The sequence below is a fragment of the Oncorhynchus mykiss genome, chromosome 2, assembly GCF_057628025.1.
Source record: "Oncorhynchus mykiss isolate SJ-2025 chromosome 2, ASM5762802v1, whole genome shotgun sequence".
Taxonomy (NCBI): domain Eukaryota; kingdom Metazoa; phylum Chordata; class Actinopteri; order Salmoniformes; family Salmonidae; genus Oncorhynchus; species Oncorhynchus mykiss.
Window position 1 is genome coordinate 60,493,808 of NC_143023.1, and position 20,942 is coordinate 60,514,749.

Sequence of the window (20,942 nt, forward strand, 5' to 3'; positions counted from 1 at the left end):
GTGTGTGTGTGTGAGGTGAAGGGCACCATGCATATCCCTATTTAACATCAACAGAGGATTACTACATGGGCTCGTCTTGCTTTGTCTGGTGATCCTCTTTAAGGATCAGTGGTGCACCTGTGACTGAAAGGGAACAAAAAGCTTTCCTTAAATTACAACCTGGGCTGCTTAACTCATTGTGGCCCAGTGTCTCCATTTGTGGCGTTTCCGAATTGAAAACCACAATGTCCCGACAGACATTGAGCATCTTTCGAAAATGGATTGTGTGAAACTATCCAAGGATCTAAAAAGGCTTTTGAGAGTGTACATTTGCTTTACACGGCTTGTACAGTGCTACCATCTCATGTAGATATCACAAGAGGTCGTCCCAAGTAACTGAGAGCTACACTCCCAGACAGATAATTCTTGTCCCATTGTCTTGTCGAGTTGTCTCCTTGATTGCCTGCCCCCCCCCCCCCCCCCCCCCCCCCCCCGGTTTGGTTTCACTCAATCAACAGAGGTTTTTATTTCACCAAGGGGGTTAGCCTCATAGCCTACATTGAGACACCAGGTTTCAATTTCCTGTTGTAACTTTGTCTGAATGGAGTTTGGACAAACAAAAACCAGTCTGAATGGCACGTCGCTTGTACATGCACAGATCAAACAGCCCATAGATTCAGTTACAGTGAGACTACAAAGAGCACATCTGCTAAAACAAGCGTGACCACGGTAGAACTGAAATATTCATGCACATACAGTAAGTACAGCAGGAAGGCCATTGGAAAACGTTCTATTTAAAATCGGGGAGTGGACTGTGGATCTGTCTCTGTCCGTTCAAACGTTCGTCACATGCGATATCTCAGCACTGGGAGGATTTTCCAGAAACTTGGGTTAATGATGCGTCTAGCCATAGAGATCAGGCTTTTATAAAACTCCACTGATTGGCCTAAGGCGGGAACTATAGTAATTAACTGAAATGTGTTTGTCACAAGCAGTATCTCAATTGGCCCAAGGGGGGGGTGCTGCTGCATCACTCATGGGGGACGACATGTTTGCTGTTGCCTTGTTAATTGCTTGTTTTATTCAAGGGAATAATGTCGGTGAAGAACGAATGTCAATCCCTAAAAAACACTGACTGTCGAAAGCTTTGTTGAACTCCTGCTATAAAACTCTACTACCTCATTATCCTCATCAGAATGTAGAACGTCAGTTGGTAGTAAATCAAGTGGTGCTAGTGGTTTTGATGACTCAGCCATATAGTGTGTGAAACAATGGTGGGAAGAATGTGCGGTCTCACTTTACAGTGCTCATGAATTAATGAAGAAGGTTTAAAACACACACAGACGGTCAGGGTGAATGGTGGAGGAGGTTAAACTAATAGTAACGATGGAGCGGACAGATTCATTCTGCATTTCTCTGAACGATAATACTGTAGTCAGCTGAACAAAACAATAATCTCCTACTTTAAGAGTGATTTTCTAAAGAGTTTTTATCACACATTTTCCCATTACAATATCCTTTCAGTGATAATTGAATCTGAATCCTGCCTGACGCTCAACATCGAGGAAGGGAGTTATGAAGTCCTGCAACTCAAGAGAGGGACTGAATAGTTCCCCCAAAATGCTTGTCCAGTGAGAGGAGATACTTTATTGTAAGACTTCTCCTCAGTATGAGTAATCCTGAGCTTACTAGTTAGAGAGAAGGAGAGACACGGAGAGGGAGAGAGAGTAAAGAGAAAGAGAGAGAGAGAGAGAGAGAGAGAGAGAAAGAAAGAAAAGAGAGCAAGAGAGTAAAGAGGGAGAAAAAGAGAGCAAGAGAGTAAAGAGGGAGAAAAAGAGAGCAAGAGAGTAAAGAGGGAGAAAAAGCGAGAGAGTAAAGAGGGAGAAAAAGAGAGCAAGAGAGTAAAGAGGGAGAAAAAGAGAGCAAGAGAGTAAAGAGAGAGGGAGAAAAAGAGAGAGAGTAAAGCGAGAGAGAGAGAGGGAGTAAAGAGAGAGGGAGAGAGATTAAAGAGAGGGAGAAAAAGAGAACGAGAGTAAAGCGAGAGAGTAAAAAGAGAGAGAGAGAGAGAGAGAAAGAAAAAGAGCGAGAGAGTAAAGAGAGAGGGGAGAGAGAGAAAGATAGGCCACGACCACATCTGTGTGTTTCTCCAACAGAGGGTGGCCAGCCAGCCTTGTGTGTGTATGTAGCCTATAGAAGGCTGTGGGTCTGTGAAGCATCCATCATGCTGCTGCATGGTGAATAAAAGGATTAACCAGACCTTGGGAGACACTGGCTAGCCCACGGAGCAGGAGCACAGAATTCTACCTTAGCCAGAAAGGTTGAGTAAGGCAGCCCATGGCAATGGGGACCTCTTGAAACCCGACAAATGTGCAGTTCCTCTCCAGAGGTCACTGAGAAGGTTACAGCAGAAGATATAAAGAAGTGTCATGCTAAGTGTGGCTGTTTGATATAAAGAAGTGTCATGCTAAGTGTGGCTGTCTTCCGTTGTAAACCAACAGACAGGCAAAGGAAGTAGTCAAAGTGGTCACGGGTAAACAGACAACCGGCTTCTATTACTACACCCCCTCACACACCCTGCATTCACACAGAACCTGTGCCAATCATTTCATTGGCAATAGCCAATGTCATATCTCAGTTCCCAGGTTGCATCGAGACAGTAGGGTAGAGGTGCAAATCCTCCATGGAGTGATGCCACCAAACACACAAAGGCAGCCTGTCATTCATTCAATAAGGATTACCATACACAAATAAACTGGCAAGTTCTACAATGCATCATTTTGCTTGGGTGGGAAAGCATGACTGATGGTCTTTGGGGATTCCTGTTTGATGGTGTGTGTATATATATATAGGGGATACCAATTCAGTAGCACAACTGAATGCATTCAACCGGAATATGTATTCCGCATTTAACCCCACCCCTCTGAATCAGTGAAGTGCGGAAGGGTGGGGGGGTGGGGCTACCTTAATCGATGTCCACGTCATTGGCTCACACACTTTAACAGCGGGGGTGGCAATAACACTAAATGCATCATCAATTATCCTGAGGGCCATCATCGTTTACTTTTTTAAAATTGGTCAGGCCCCCTGGCCAAAGCGCCTGGAATTTGCACACAAGGAAGAAGTACATGGACACTGGTTCAAACCAACAAAGGGAGTTGTAATAGAATACTTTAAACTTCCTTGTTGGATGTTGAATACTTCAAATGAACCATTTGCCGGCACATCAGGACTGAGTTGATGGTAAACATCTGTAACTCAAAAGATAATATTTGACTACGGGCCGGGTTTAATCAAACCTGACGTAGCAATGTTTATCCAGTTTCATTTTTTACATAACTAAACCTACTGCCCACACACTGATCTCAAAGATCCTACCTGTGAGAGGAGTCGACGTTGTAGTTTATAGTGTCCAAGCACATCATGCAGCTTTAGTGACGACGCAGAGAAAAGGTTTCTGTCTAAACGCCGATGTCTAAAATCAGGGTTCTCCAATCCTGGTCCTGAAGAGAAAGTCCAGGCTTTCATTCCAGCCCCTCAGTAAAACACAACAGACCGAAGTCCCTGAACAGTTGATTATTTGATTACTGTGTTAGTAATGGGCTGGGGGAAAAGCATGCACACACCCAGTATTTCCCCAGGACTAGAGTTGGAGGATCCTGGTTTAATTGTGGATTGAACTGATTTGATCCTTGTATATACATGGCTGTACAGTGCTGGCTCTTGTCCAGACTGTGGAGGATTCTAGAATGATTCCACATTCTGTAGAGTAAAAGCTCATGTCACTGTGAGATGGGTCAATTGGCATTGTGGGACTGTGTGGGAACAGGCTGTATGACAGGCATCCTGCTGGTTCTGGCACACTCTCATTGTGCCTTTTTTAAGTGACTCTGGAGAGTGTCTGTCGATGCCCGGGTGGCATGACGACGTGCCACAGTGTGTGTCCGACGGGAGGAGTGTGAAATGAGTTGGAGTGTAAGTGTGTGTTCACACTTCTCGTTGAATTCTGATCTCTCCGGCCTGTATTTTCCAACACCAGGTCCCCTGTACCGGGGTGATAAGACTGAGTGGCCCAAAGTGTGTGTGTGTGTGTGTGTGTGTGTGTGTGTGTGTGTGTGTGTGTGTGTGTGTGTGTGTGTGTGTGTGTGCACCTGCATGTGTGTATGTGTGCTAAGTGCGTAGGGCTGGGAATTGCCAGGGACCTCACAGTACAATATTATCACGATAGTCAGGTGCCGATACGATACGTATTGCAATTCTCACGATTCTAGATGTACTGCGATTCGATACTGTGATTTTATTGCGATTCGACGTTCCAAACATATTGCTCACCATATGTCTGCTGCAGAGGATCAAGAGAGAGCCATGAGAAACCCAGTTTGGATCAGTCATGGAAATAAAAGTGCGGCAAAAAAATACTAAGATAATACTGGAGTTTTGGAGCAGGTACAGCCAACCAGCGCAAAAAAGAACGTTGCGATATTGTCAAAACGATACGATATACTGTCAAAAATAATATCCCAAAATGTAACTTTATCAATAATTTCCCCATCACTATACATGCGTACAATTAGGAGTATGTGTGCATGTGATAAAGAACAGATGAGGGAAAGAAATATAGTATCTCTGTGTGTGCGTGCATTAGTGCGAGCGTCTGTGCACGCATACACTCCTTCCTGTACATAATGACCCATCCAGAGAGTCTGTCTGATTGTGGACTCTGTCTAATGGCTCCAGCCGTTTAAGGTTTCCATCGTTATCCTCCCTGGACTCAGGCCAGACACACAGTGTTTATCCAGCGTTTCTAATGTGTCATCCTAACGTTCCCCTGCAGAACTGAACTGCAAGAGGATAAGCAAGGCCTGGTCCAGTAGCCAGCCATATTCCAAGCACCTGATCTAGCTCTTGAGGTCATCTGGCCAGAGCAAATCAGCATGCAGGATTCGTGGGGCCCAACTCCCTGGAAAACAAGTGGACCGCATTATGACCTACAGGCACAGTGACTTCCCCTGGTCTCCCACACATTGCCATGGCCACAGATTCAGCCTTTTTCCTCTCACTGCCTGCCTTGGTTAGGATGTACTGTTTCATTTCACACCACAGAGAAATCACGATCTTGCAATCTGCATCTCTGTCTCTCTTATCACCTCTGTCTCGATCACTCTCTGGGTGGTGTGAGAAAAAGGATCGTGTCGTGTTATTCAGACAGTCTTCCAGAAGTCTCTTTTTTGTCATTAGTTCCTCGCCCAAACGTCTCTAACGTCTCTAGAGCGGGACAGTGAACGTTTTAAACAAGATATCACTTAGCCCGGCTTGTTTAGAGGAAAAGAGAGAGTCTTACTGGAATCAAAAGGGGAGAGTTACATCATAATGATCTCAGAGGACTTATTTATTTATTTTTTAAATCAACTTTGGGTAAAACGCAATAGCGTACATTGAAGTGTGGGAGCGCCTACAGAAAAGACCATTAAGGATTATATACAGGCTGTGATTTATGAACCAAGAGCCATTTGAAAGCATTTTAAAATGTATTTGCTATGGCTACATGACATCACTGTATTTGGCAAATTGCTCCTTCAGGAAGAACGGTGTGCATTCGGTCTCCATATGGTACTCATCATCAATCATGAAAGTATTCACACCCTCCGTTCTCTGATTGTTTCCTGTCCCCTCACCTTGAAGCTCTCACCAATTAGAGCTACCAGCTTTCATGTTCCTGTCCGGTCAACTTGATTAGGTGTCTGTCACGTCAATAAAAATGAAGGGAACATGAGTAACGACAGCTTCTAGGCTAATTTGTCATCATTCTTATGAAAAAGGTCGAGATCATGGTTGTTAGGAGGCACAGAGGGCAGTTACACAGTCTTCTTGATTATTTACACTGTCCCATTCATTGATGGTATCACAATACGAGGCGAGTGCTGAACATGATAGTCTCAGTTGTCTGGCTTGGGAGATCAAATCTGTGTGTGTGTGTTTGATGAAATGCAGGATAGATGCCAGCCCTTACATAACCATTCTAACCTGAATCCAGTCATCAATCAGGTACTATCTCCGTCCTCATGGATCGGAATAGCATAAGATAGAAGACTGGACCCCTGTCATTATTCACCAAGTAACACGCCTGTGGCGAAGACTTAAATAGCAGTTGAAAGCTAAGCATACAGCTAAGTAAATTAGTGAGGGGGGGATGTCATTGATGTTCAATGAAATTAAATATGCTTCACCAACACACATAAACGCGTGCACACACACACACACACACACACATACACAATTGCCTCTATAAAATGCAGTTGACAAGACAGAAACTGTCTTCCCAATTCCACCGGGACCAATGGCAGAGATAAAAAGTTGATGAGGCTGTCCTATTCCACAGAAGAGATACTTTCGGCAACTGTGGCAAATCGTTTTAACCAGATTTCCAAATGCATAAAGGATTCGTTCTGATCATGGAGCCTGGTGAGGCTATTTTGGCATGGGCTCGTCTAGACATAGATCTAATCTAATTGGACACATGGAGCCTGAACGACAACAGAAATAGAAGAAGAGCAACTAAACCACATCTGAGCCGGATGGGTGCATTTTCGGCCAACATTGTCTCCACATTGTCCCGGGGGTGTGGGTGGCTAGGAGGGTTTGTGAATGAGTGTAGGAGGACACTTGCTTTCATGGTATTTCTGATAAGCTGATTGGATTTCTTTATGGGAGGGAAGGAGAAAAACATTTGATGGGTAAGTTCAAGGAAGCACCTGATCATAGGATGAATTGTGATTGCTAAAACTATGATGCAATTAGGACAATATAAATGCTCTCAAAGAAATACCAGAAATAGAAGTTCAAATAAATGCTCTCACTAAGAGCAATGAATGTCTCCTTCTCTGAGTTGTGTTATTGTAAGCGGTGACAATGGAAGATACTGACAACTGACACAAAGGCTTTGAAGGGAAATTACAGCACTCCCATTGAGTTCCCTGCCTTCCCCTGAACATGCTGGACACAAGAGGTTGCACAGCCGGACGCAGTCAGCCTCATCCGAGCGTGACTGTGCTCTACTTCCCAGAAACACCTTTTCTCCTTGTACCCTGATGGTGGAAACATGGACCGACACAGATGACCAACAGACCAGAGAGGATATCGCAGGGCTACAACATGCTGCTTGCTCCAAGCTCTGGGCCAACTCATTCCCTTTAATCTCTCTGAACACTCTCTCTGGCCTCCAACACAACCATATTTCTCAGTACTGAGTGATCCTTTAGTCTTCGTGCAATATCCGTCTTTATGAGCAAGTAGCATTTTATTTTTAAGTCATAAAAGCTCAAGGATTCTTGTATTGGAACATCTCTAAGGAACAAAAGTCCTCCCACATGTTTCATTGTTAGCGAGGTCACAGAAAGAAGATGACACAATATCATAAACCACCAACCTGGAGCTCAGTAGGAACCACTAAGCAGGGCTTAGGGGTTAGCCTACGCACTAATTGCTTTTCATGTAGATTAATCCACTGTGGCTGTCCCTTGACCATCCATCAAGGTCAGAGTGAGTAAAATGACCAACTCATTAACAATCACCCAGTATTTCCATGGTGGCTTGGGGGATGTACGTCTGTAGCCATTTTGAGAGATACGTTAACTGTGATTACATAGTACCTGTCTTGATTGCATCAAATCGTGAGAAGCTAGTTAAGCTAGCTAACTTTACCTAGCTAGGCTAATTGAGGCTGCAGTGCATGCGCTTTCATATCCTACAGTCAGTGCTTGACAAGGACTGAAATAGGTGCCGGTACTCATTTTGGGTGCTGGTACTGTTTATATTTAGATGCAGGAGCTCCACAATACTTTTGAGCTAAAGAGGAACAGGAGCTCAAGCACTAGATCATTTGAGGTGCCGGTACTCAGCTCCGACAAGCTCCTGCCCAAGTCAAGCACTGCCTACAGTTTAGAGGTCGACCGATTAATCGGAATGGACGGGTCTCAGGCACTCGGGTACAGGTGGATCTGTGAAAACCTCTAGTGCAGACAACCAACTTTCTGTCTCTGATAGTCTCTTCTTTTCTGGTGTGATTTATCCTTAAGCTTTCTGAGGTTCCACTGATGGCCTACTTTTGAGTGGTATCATTCATCACCAATACATTTCTGTCACAGAGGATGAAAGTTCTATTTCAATGGGCATGACATGTCTGTCATTAACCTCCTTCGATACGGGGCAGCATCACAGATTGGCCTCTCCAGATGTACCCGGACATGGTTCCGGACCCCTGACGGGAGCATTAGTATTGGCCACCCGCTGCCATGTGTCCACCACCAGCTGGGGCCAGCTGCCACCCTCCACCAAAGACCTGGCTAGTCTGCCAATCAGGACATTTGGGAATCATGGTGCGGTACAGAATAGGATACAGTTGAAGTCGGAAGTTTACATACACCTAAGCCAAATACATTTAAACTTAGTTTTACACAATTCCTGACATTTAATCCTATAAAAATTCACTGTCCTAGGTCAGTTAGGATCACCACTTCATTTTCAGAATGTGAAATGTCAGAATAATAATAGAGAGAAAGATTTATTTCAGCTTATATTTCTTTCATCACATTCCCAATGGGTCTGAAGTTTACATACACTCAATTAGTATTTGGTAGCATTGCATTTAAATGGTTTAACTTGGGTCAAACATTTCGGGTAGCCTTCCACAAGCTTCCCACATGTCACACCATGACCTTAGAGATACTTTTTATTTGTCTCTTTTTTGGTTTGGTCAGGGCGTGAGTTGGGGTGGGCATTCTATGTTTTGTGTTCTATGTTTTCTATTTCTTTGTATGGTTCTCAATGAGGGACAGCTGTCTATCGTTGTCTCTGATTGGGAACCATACTTAGGCACCCTTCTTCCCACCTGTGGGAGTGGGAAGTTGTCCTTGTTTGTAGCATTATAGCCCTTAGGCTTCGCGGTCATTGTTTTTGTTAGCGGCAGCCGAAATAAAGTAATACGTATGCTCACCACGCTGCGCTTTGGTCCTCATTCAACGATCGTGACACCACAATAGGTTGGGTGAATTTTGGCCCATTCCTCCTGACAGAGCTGGTGTAACTGAGTCAGGTTTGTAGGCCTCCTTGCTCACACACGCTTTTTCAGTTCTGCCCACACATTTTCTATTGGATTGAGGTCAGGGTTTTGTGATGGCCACTCCAATACCTTGACTTTGTTGTCCGTAAGCCATTTAGCCATTTAGTTCTTCGGCTTGCAAGCCTCCCCCTTTTTCGTCCAAACATAACAATGGTCATTATGGCCAAACAGTTCCATTTTTGTTTCATCAGACCAGAGGACATTTCTCCTAAAAGTACGATCTATGTCCCCATGTGCAGTTGCAAATCAGTATTTTTTTATGGCGGTTTTGGAGCAGTGGCTTCTTCCTTGCTGAGCGGCCTTTCAGGTTATGTCGATATAGGACTTGTTTTATTGTGGATATAGATACTTGTGTACCTGTTTCCTCCAGCATCTTCACAAGGTCCTTTGCTGTTGTTCTGGGATTGATTTGCACTTTTCGCACCAAAGTACGTTCATCTCTAGGAAACAAAATGATTCTCCTTCCTGAGCGGTATGACGGCTGCGTGGTCCCATGGTGTTTATACTTGCTTACTATTGCTTGTACAGATGAACATGGTACCTTCAGGCGTTTGAAAATTGCTCCCAAGGATGAACCAGACTTGCGGAGGTGTAGAATTTTTTTTTTTAGGTCTTGGCTGATTACTTTTGATTTTCCCATGATGTCAAGCAAAGAGGCACTGAGTTTGAAGGTAGGCCATGAAATACATCAACAGGTACACCTCCAATTGACTCAAATTATGTCAATTAGCCTATCCGAAGCTTCTAAAGCTATGATATTATTTTCTTGGATTTTCCAAGCTGTTTAAAGGCACAGTCAACTTAGTGTATGTAAACATCTGACCCACTGGAATTGTGATACAGTGAATTATAAGTGAAATAATCTCTGTAAACAATTGTTGGAAACATTACTTGTGTCATGCACAAAGTAGATGTCCTAACCGACTTGCCAAAACTATAGTTTGTAAACAAAAAATGTGTAGAGTTGTTGAAAAACAAGTTTTAATGACTCCAACCTAAGTGTATGTAAACTTCCGACTTCAACTGTACATGTTGTACAACACAAAACAGGAGGCAGACAGGCAGTCAAAGTAGTAGTGTTCTTTTTCAGCAACTCTGGCTAGTGGCTAAGATATGGAAGCAACTACAAAGATTAGCCTACATCATCACACAAAGCGCAGATAGTTTTTTACTCCAATATAATGTGTAGGGACTGTGTCCTGCTTGTGCAACTGCAATATCCATAACAATAGAGAGAGGTTACAGCCTTCATAATGGCTTTGAATGTTCGTTCAACTCGCTGCAGGGTTTTAATTTCAGCTGTTCGTAAATATGAGGTAGAGACAGGCTACATCATCATGAGTAAAGAGAGAAACATGAAGGGAGGTGGAGTGTGAGCAGCAGCTACAGATCTAGGATCTTAATTTGAGCCAGTATGCTACAGCAGGAAAATAATCCTACAGAAACAGGAAATGTGAATTATTATGTGCATTATAATTAATGGACATTTTTGTAGGGGTTAATATATTTTAAGGGAAAATCAAGTCTGAAATTTCAAAGTGGAAATTACAAACTTTCAAAAGCCTTTTTAAACTTCAAAAACACGACAATTTTGACATTTCATGCATTGCAGGAAAGTTCTCCTGCAACAGGGTGATTAAATTAAGATCCGGTACCTAGAAAAAATGAGTGCATAAAATTACTCATGCGCAGAACGTGATCCAGATCTTTAGCTTTGAGAAATAAGTTTTGAGAAAGAGGCTCTAACTCCTCTAGCTCCACAATGAAATATGGTGCATGCCTGCCAGCTTAGTGGGGTCTGCCACTAGCATAGTCAGTATAGTCCGCTCAGCTTTCCCCATTGAGACCATGTCTGTGCCTCGATCTAGGTTGGGCAAAACTAAACATGGCGGTGTTTGCCTTAGCAATCTCACTGGAATAAAGACCTCCAATCCTGTCATTATTGAAAGAGATTGTGATAATATCTTACATCTGAAAATATAACTACTTAATGTTAGATCCCTCACTTCCAAGACAGTCATAGTCAATTAACTAATCACTGATCATAACCTTGATGTGATTGACCTGACTGAAACATGGCTGAAGCCTGATGAATTTACTCTGTTAAATGAGGCCTCGCCTGGTTACACTAGTGACCATATACTCTGAGCATCCCGCAAAGGCAGAGGTGTTTCTAGCATTTGCGATGAGGGCGACGGTGTTTAGCGGTGCGCAGCGACACAGCAGATGACTGCGTTTTTGTATTTTGAGCATCTTGTCATTAAATCTATGCAGCCTAATCAATCACTTTTTATAGCTACTGTTTTACAGGCATCCTGGGCCATATACAGTGTACCTCACTGAGTTCCTGAATTCCAATTAGACCTTGTAGTCATGGCAGATAATATTCACATTTTTGGTGACTTCCAATATTCACATGGAAAGAGTGGCCTTTTTATTGTCCCCAGCTCAAGGTGATTCTGTGTAATGATTATGCTGTTCAATCAGCTTCTTGTTATGCCACACCTGTCAGGTGGATGGATTATCTTGGCAAAGGAGAAATGCTCACTAACAGGGATGTAAACAAATGGTTGCACAAAATGTGAGAGAAATTAGCTTTTTGAGCGCATGGGAAAAAATGTTGACATTTTCTGTTTATATTTTTGTTCGGTATAGCTCCCTTGTATACAGAAAATACCCGAACCCTGAAGCAAACTTCCAGAAAATTGGAACAAAAATGGAGCTATACCAAAATGGAACTCTTCCAACTAGCTTGGAAAGACAGTACCGTGCAATATTGAAGCGCCCTCACTGCTGCTCGATCAGCCTACTTTTCCAACCTAATTGAGGAGAATAAAAATGATCCAAAATGTGATACTGTCATAAAGCTAACTAAAAAGCAGCATTCCCCAAGAGAGGACGGTCTTCACTTAAGCAGTGATGAGTTCATGAACATTTTCGACAAAAATATCATGATCATTAGAAAGCAAATTACAGACTCCTCTTTGAATCTGCATATTTCAGTTGTCCTGAGTCTGGACATAACTGCCAGGACAGGACCTAGGATCAATGGAGACACTCAAGTTTTTAAATCATGTATCTCTCTTCACATGTACCAAACTCACTAAAAATGGCAGTAATAAAGCCTCTCCTGAAAAAGCCAAACCTTGACCAAGACATTTTTATAACAAATATGAACCTATTTGAATCTCCCATTCCTCTCAAAAATGTTAGAAAAAGCTGTTTGTTCTCTGACAAATCCATTGTAAGTTTTGGTGTCCTCAAGGTTCCATTTTAGGACCACTATTGTTTTCACTATATATTCTATCTCTTGGTGATGTCATTCGGATACACAATGTCAACTTTCACTGCTATGCGGACAACACACATTTCAATTTCAATGAAACATGGTGAAGCCCCAAAACTGCCTACCCTGCAAGCATGTGTTTCAGACCTAAGGAAGTGGATGGCAGGAAATGTTTTACTTTTAAACTCAGACAAAACAGAGATGCTAGTTCTAGGTTCCAAGAAACAAATATCTGCTGTTTGATCTGACAATTCATCTTGATGGTTGTACAGTCGTCTCAAATAAAACTGAAGGACCTCGGCGTTACTCTGGACCCTGATCTCTCTTTTGACGAACATATAAAGTATATTTCAAGGGCAGCTTTTTTCCCATCTTTGTAACATTACAAAAATCTGAAACTTTATGTTGAAAAATTATGCAGAAAAGCTAAACCATGCTTTTGTCACTTCTAGATTAGACTACTGCAATGCTCTACTTTCCGGCTACCAGGATAAAGCACTAAATCAACTTCATTCAGTGCTAAATACGGCTGCTATAATCTTGACTAGAACCAAAAAACGTATAATGTTACTTCAGTGCTAGCCTCTCTACACTGGCTTCCTGTTAAAGGCTTCTACCTATCTTCTTGCTTCTACCTATCTCTCCGATTTGGTCCTGCCGTACATGCCTACACGTACGCTACAGTCACAAGACGCAGGCTTCCTTATTGTCTCTAGAATATAGAATTTATGGTATGGTCTGCCTATACATGTGAGAGATTCAGACTCTGTCTCAACCTTTAAGTCTTTATTGAAGATTCATCTCTTCAGTAGGCCCTATGATTGAGTGTAGTCTGGACCAGGGATGCGAAGGTGAACAGCAAGGCACTGGAGTGACAAACCGCCTTTGCTGTCTCTGCCTGGCCGGCTCCCTTCTCTCCACTGGGATTCTCTGCCTCAAACTATTACGGCTGACTAGTGTTCTTCCATGCCATCCCTAGGAGGAGTATGTCACGTCGTGCCAGGCTTTTTTCGCTATTGTTGACTTGAGTGGGTTGAGTCATTGATGTGATCTTCCTGTCCGGTCATTCGCCCCCTCGGGTTTGTGTGGTTGGTGGAGATCTTCGTGGCCTATACTCTGCCTTGTCTCAGGGTAGTAAGTTGGTGGTCTGTTGATATCTCTCTAGTGGTGTGGTGGGTGTGCTTTGGCAAAGTGGGTAGGGTTATATCCTGCCCCCTTGTCCGGGGGTATCGTCGGCCTGGGCAACAGTGTCTCCCGACCCCCCCTTGTTTATTCTTTCAGTGAAATATGGAACCGTTACGTATTTTATCGAACGGGTGGCAACCCTAAGTCTAAATATTGCTGTTACATTGCACAACCTTCAATGTTATGTCATAATTATGTAAAATTCTAGCAAATTAATTACGTTTTTTGTTAGGAAGAAATGGTCTTCACACAGTTTGCAACGAGCCAGGCAGCCCAAACTGCTGCATATACCCTGACTCTGCTTGCACTGAACGCAAGAGAAGTGACACAATTTCCCTAGTTAATATTGCCTGCTAACATGGATTTCTTTGAACTAAATATGCAGGTTTAAAAATATATACTTGTGTATTGATTTTAAGAAAGGCATTGATGTTTATGGTTAGGTACAATGGTGCAACGATGGTGCTTTTTTCGCGAATGTGCTTTTGTTAAATCATCACCCGTTTGGCAAAGTAGGCTGTGATTCGATGATAAATTAACAGGCTATATGCAACGCAGGACAAGCTAGTTAAACTAGTAATATCATCAACCATATGTCGTTAACTAGTGATTTATGTTAAGATTGATTGATTGTTTTTTATAAGATAAGTTTAATGCTAGCTAGCAACTTACCTTGGCTCCTTGCTGCACTCGCATAACAGGTGGTCAGCCTGTCACGCAGTCTCCTCGTGGATTGCAATATAATCGGCGTCCAAAAATGATGATTACCGATTTGTTATGAAAACTTGAAATCGGCCCTAATTAATCACTTTTGCCGATTTAACCGGTCGACCTCTACATGAAAACGTTTTTTATCTTAAGCAGACTGTGTTTGTTGTTTTGACTTAGATGAAGATCAAATTTGATGACCAATTTATGCAGAAGTCCAGGTAATTCCAGAGGGTCCACATTCCAGAGGGTCAACAAAGTAATGGAGTCCAGGTGAGTCCAATATTGTGCAGCTGCGTAATGAAGGGTGCGTAATGAAGGGCAGCCTGGCACCCTCGAGTGCCAGAGAGGGGGTCCGGTAGCAGGCGTGACAGTAATCACCCCTTCTAGGGGCGCCACCTGGCGTCCCACCTGGGCGAGCCTAACTGAGGCATGGGTGCTGGACATGCTGGCTGAGTCATAGAAGCCCAAAGAACCGGCTGAGGAGTGGGATCCTGGCGAGCCGGCTGAGGCGTGGGACCCTGATGATCCGGCTGAGGCGTGAAAGCCTGACGAACCGGCTGAAGCATGACGTGGGGTGGGCGCCTGCCAAGCCAACTGAGGCAAGGAGACCTCTCGAGCCAGCTAAAGCATGGAAGCCCGACGAGCTAGCTGAGGCACCCCCGGTTCCATCGCCGACGGCAGCCGGACCCAACATCACCAATCAAACCAAAAACTCCCTGATGCTTCCTTTAGTGGTGTCAGCATTCTGTGAGAATCGACGCTGGAGACGAGAAGCAAGTACAGGGAGTGAACATTTAATAAACAACGGACATTAAACAGGACAGGAACAGCGTCTGGACAGGGGAAAAATAACAACATCAATGCTGACACAGGGAACAAACTGAGGAGCAGACAGCAGACAGCCGCTGCGCGTAATGATGGTAATAGGTGTGCGTAATGAAGGGCAGCCTGGCCCTTAGCCTGGCCCTCGAGCACCAGAGAGGGGGAGCGGGAGCAGACGTGATAGTAAAAGCACTTTGTGACATTTTCTGATGTAAAAAGGGCTTTATAAATACATTTGATTTGATTTCCAAATGGGCGGGTGAAGGTGAAAACTCTGTATTTGCAGCCATGGCCTACAAAGAAATACAGTCAAAAACTTGACCAACTTGAAGCTTGGCTTGAGTAAAATATCTGCCCGTACAGCCTTAGGCTTAGCACTGCCAAAAGATTCTTAAGTTGTTCAAAGTCCCAGTTATTTGCGTAACTACACAGGCATGTCATACTACACACATTTTTAATAGTTCTGTCAGTGCCTAGACTGCATTCTATGTCAAGTTCAATTTTGTTGCAAAATGTTACTCTTGTAAGCAATTACATTCCATTTGTACTTTACTGATTTTTAATATACATGAAAAGAGCATGGGCCTTTTGGGGAGTGTTATGTGCAGTCATGTCCCAACACATTTACAAATTCCATTACTTGTGTCCCATTGAGAATTAGAACTAAAAGGAAGATTAAAAAAGAAAAGGGGGGATACACCACCAATCCCCCCGAGCAAAATACACCTTGACCAACAGTGTTGTTCACACAAGCCAGCTGGCCTTTATCTTAGTCACTTGGGGATTTGAATTCAGTGTCAGGACAACAGCCATCGATATACAGGACAGTTAAGAGACCACACACTAACAGGCAGCTGAAGAGAAGAAGAGGGGGAGAAATCAATGGCTCTCTACCAGCCACTCTACGGGGCTCCTCTTGTTCTCCCCAATGGCCCCGGTGTGAGAAGCCCTCTTTCAGTTGCAAGACGGGCCACCCGGATCTGCCCTGTCATCCATTAAGCAGCCAGTGGTGGGCATCGAGGACCCGGCTGGCAGAACGCCAGGAAGACACCAGCAGAACCTGGTTGTTTGTGAGACAAACGAGGAGAAGGAGAATAGGTAGTGGGTAGAGATGGTGGGAGGGAGACAAGAAGAGGACGAACAGGGGGTGAGATTGGAGGAGTGAGAGGAGAATGGAAAAAATGATGAGAGGAAGAGAAATTAGAAAAGAAGAGAGAAAATTAGGTTGACGATGATGAGGGAGAGAAAAAGTTTAACAAATATATGGGACAAAAAGGAGAGGAGAAGAATGCATGTGAAAATGTGGAATAAAGACAGTGAGAGTGAGCATGAAAAGAGGAAAAGGTCTGGACAAAACTAATGACATTACAAGTGTGGTTGAAGCCTCAACTCCATCGCTCTCCTAGCTTGGGGGCACCGCTGAGGTGTCAAGAAGGGGAGCCTGGGAGCCAGAGCGTCGGAGCATTGCCATGGCACTCCTGTGACGGTCGCAACACGCTGCGCTCTCACACATCCCCTCCAGTCTCGCAGCGTGAGAGCCTCCTGCTCCACGCCACCACTGCCTCTGGGACAAATTGGTGCTCGATCTAGCGTCACGCTTACAATGGTCCCCCCTTGCTGTGTCGCTGCGCACCGCTGAACACCATCGAACACTGTCGCCCTCTGCCAGCTTCTCCCCCACCCATACAAAACAAATCTCTCTTCTGACAGCATAATTCACGGGGGAGGCCTTGGGAAGACGGCGGATATGGAGGAGAACCAGTGTCCTGGGCTCCGCTATGGAGGCTTGGCTGGTCTGTACCACCACGTAACCATAGTCCTATTCAGCCATGGTCGGGGAGAGAGAGAGGGGCGACTCAGAGAATTCAGTGTGGCCCCTGTGCAAACTTGAGTGAATGCCGTTGAGCCTAATACCAACTAATCTGGTCATCAAATACCCCTCCTGCCGCCGATTGTAAATCTGCTCTGCTTTTTACCAGCAACCCTGCTTGGATGGCTAAGAGGACCAGCGTGCCAAGCTACTCTGGTAGGGTGTCCCGCAGCTTCCTCAGAGAAAGAGGGAGAGAAGGAGAAAGAAGAATGGGAGAAGGTAGGAGAGGAAATGAGAAGAACGAGTAGAGAGGGGCAGAAAGAACAAGGTTGATGTGGCATGGAGAAAAAGCTTTTTGTCTTCGTATCAAAGGAGCTGGGAAGCTGAGTTTCAATTACTGTTGGTAATAAGTGTGATTTTGCACAGTTAACAACAGCCATACTCAGACTAAAGTTGACAATGTTTGACTCACACACAGTCATTTGAGATTACGCAAATACACTCTATGCAACTAAACTATTGAGCTGTGTACTCTACAAGTGTAGTTTATTGTGTTCCTCAGTGTGACATCAGCTGCATGGGCAACATGAAGTTATGAACTGGCACACTGTCCTCATTATACCAGTAGGCCACATCTGAAATTGGATTAAGCATTGGACCAACAGCTTGTGACACACCCTTCTAAGGTGGACTTCCAAGAGGCAAAGGGGTATGGAATCTGGAACCCCACCAACCAACCATCTACCTGAATGACTGAGTGACAAACTATGACTGCCATCTGTCACGAGTCACGACCACCCTGCTCCAAAACAACAGGCACAGAGACTTCCTCATCTGAGAGAGAGCGGGGCACTGTGGATGATGCCCAGTGTAAATGCCCCATCTATAGCCTACCACATTGGGAAGACAGATGGTGCAGAGTCTGCGTTGCATTCATTCACTTTGTGTCTTTTTTCTGCCATCAATCCCTATGCTGCCTTCCCAACAAACGACCACTTCCTTTGTCCTCCACGTTTCATCAAAGCGTCATTTAAAGCACTCTACTGAAAGGGGCAAAAAGAAGGGAGAAGAAGAGGGGAGTGGTGGTGGTGGGGTGCATGTGGTAAAGCATTCAGCATGTACCAACACATTTGATATCCCAGTTCACAAGGCCTGTCACAAAAGGCTTTTAGCTCTTAAGCAAACTAGCTTTAGCAAGCTTTTTTTCAAGTCTTTGTCTAATGCCTCACCCAAAAGATTAAACCAAGCATATCAGTCTCCTCCTTGACACTTTTGCACTGTACGTGTGTGCCATATTGATGTTGAACGGCTAAGACCAACTGGGCGAATTAAGAAAACCCTCCTTTCACTAAGTTCTGTGGGGATATGTAAATTATCAGTTTATTCAAACATTTGCCTGTATTGTCCTGTAACCAACGGTGGCTGTAACAGCAACCCCATTGATAGATCAATTTGAATTTGGTCAAAATGACAAGATAACTATCAAAATATGTGCAATTAAACGTACTTATAACACATCAATAGCACATTATTTATAGGCTACCTACAGTACCGTAGGCTTCAAATAAAGTGTAACCAAAGGCTATCTGTTTGAACTTTTCAGGATATTAGTTGAATGTCAGGAGAGAAATACAGTTGTGGAATGTAACCCAAAACATTAGCCCTAAAACGCTGGTGGTTAATGGCTCTAAAACGCTGGTGGTTAATGGCTCTGCTGGGGTAGCAGAAGCACTAGTTTCCAGGCAGCTTGAGACTGCCATACCATTCATTTCAGTAGCCCCTATCGACCAAATCACTACTAGCCCCCCTTTCCCCCCCCCAAAAAAAGCGTTTTACTTACTAGTAACATAGTTCGACAGCCGTGGCGAAACCACCCTTTTCATGCTTCACAGCTCCACTAACGTTATATTTACGGACCAAATAAATTCCACACACCCGATGAATGGGAATGCACATTCGGGTGGGATTCTTTACACTTGGCCCCTTCATACACAACACAGAAACAATGTTGAATGTTTAACTTTCTTTGCGTAGCTACCCCAAAGTGATAGACTTTAGATGTTCCTCGGTGCTCTTTTGCACAACAAATATCGCTAACGCCAATTATCTATAAGCACACGACTGTCTTTTAATCATAAGGCTTACAATACGTTGTGTATTTTCGAATTTAGTCAGGATCCTTATGAGATGTGAGATGATAATAAGACATTATAAAGGGGTAATGCATGATTATGACATGTCTTACATTGCATTATAACCGCACTTCAACATGTTTAATAACACAGAGCCTACTTCTCCAAAGACCCACACCGCTTGTGCATAATCATTCGAAGACAATTGAAATAGACCGAAAGGTCGATTATTATCTTCAGGTTTATAAATCAAATCAGCAAAATAATCCATGAAACATAAAATTGAGGTGTACAAAGTAGGCTAGTGAAGCGAACCGAGTCAATTTGAACCTGAACTTCACGCGCATTGCATTCTCCGAGAGAAACAGGTAGGCTACCCTCACAGAATCAACAGTAACCATCAAGTGAAAAAAAAAGGCTGTACAAAAATGATATAATAATAATTAACAATGAGAAAAACGAAATTAAATTCAAGCTCTTACCTAATTGACAGACGATCAAGAGCTGAGCGAGCAATAAGCCTCTTGAAACAGCCGTTTCCATATTTCACCAACCTCACAAATCTCGAAGAAGACAATAAAAAATCGAATGTGTGCTTCTTGGGAAAGATAGTCCCGTGACGGTTTCACATTTGTTTCATGCTGGGAGTTGTGTTGTCCGGTCCCGGTGTATCCTCACTCCTTTCTTTTCGGTATCTCCGGTGAGGTTGTTCGTCTCCTACTCGGAGATGAACGGTGAGCGCGAGGAGGGAAAGTGTATGAGAAGCGTGCGCCTCCCACAGACCATAATGCACGAGCTCTATTTAACGGAGTTGATAGGACTTTTTTGTAAGGAAATAGCCTGCGTTCATTGATTTATTGATTTCATTAATTCATTACAAATAGTGATAATTCCATGTAACTCAGTTGCAACAGTTTTGTAACTTTATTCTGAATATCTTTTATTTTCTTTTTATTTTAACACAAACCATTAGGCTATTTGCATAGCCAGCAACAATGCTGGATTGTTTTTTATTGCCAAGGGCCATATCTATATCCCATACATAAGTCTATATCAGTCTGCTAATACAGGACTAGTAAAGGCCGAGTGCACCACTTTATTGTGTTTGAGCGTTTACCAGGATTTGTAACTTGAGGCTGTTGATTATCTGTACAAATCAAAACATTATTTGTCACATGCGCCGAGTACAACAAGTGTAGACCTTACTGTGAAATGCTTATTTACAAGCCCTTAACCAACAGTGCAGTTCAAGAAGAGTTAAGAAAATATTTACCAAACACAATAACACAATAATTACGAGACTATATACAGGGGGTACCGGGTCAGTGTGCAGGGTACAGGTAAATTGAGGAAATTTGTACATGTAGGTAGGTAGTGGTGAAGTGACTATGCATAGATAATAAACAGGAGTAGCAGAAGTGTACAGAACAACTGAATAGTCCGGTGGCCATTTGATTAATTGTTCAGCAGTCTTATGGCTTGGGGGTAGAAGCTGTTAAGGAGCCTTTAGGTCCTAGACTTGGCGCTCCGGTACCGCTTGCCGTGCGGTAGCAGAGAAAACAGTCTATGACTTGGGTGACTGGAGTCTCTGATAATTTTATGGGCTTTCCTCTGACACCGCCTATTATATAGGTCCTGGATGGCAGGAAGCTTGGCCCCAGTGATGTACTGGGCCATACGCACTACCCACTGTAGCGCCTTACGGTCAGATGCCGAGCAGTTGCCATACCAGGCAGTGATGCAGGATGCTCTCGATGGTGCAGTTGTAGACCTTTTTGAGGATCTGGGGACCCATGCCAAATCTTTTTAGTCTCCTGAAGGGGAAAAGGTTTTGTCTTGCCATCTTCACGACTGTCTTGGTGTGTTTGGACCATGATAGTTCGTTGGTGACGTGGACACCAA

General features: G+C 43.7%; 1 protein-coding gene across 7 annotated transcripts in view; it reads right to left on the minus strand.

Annotated features, from left to right (window-relative positions):
• LOC110501743 (receptor-type tyrosine-protein phosphatase gamma) overlaps positions 1-19,829 on the minus strand; it is a 73,487-nt gene extending 53,658 nt beyond the window's left edge. For 5 of the 7 annotated variants that reach the window (XM_090203789.1, XM_036952111.2, XM_036952102.2 and 2 more), the window contains exon 1: positions 19,523-19,818. In XM_090203789.1, coding sequence (XP_090059915.1) covers positions 19,523-19,583 — 61 coding nt within the window. In that variant the 5' untranslated portion in view covers positions 19,584-19,818. Of the gene's footprint in view, positions 1-19,522 lie in introns of all 7 variants that reach the window. The other 2 variants (XM_036952092.2, XM_090203782.1) reach the window with 2 other exon arrangements.
• Positions 19,830-20,942: the final 1,113 nt, after the last annotated feature.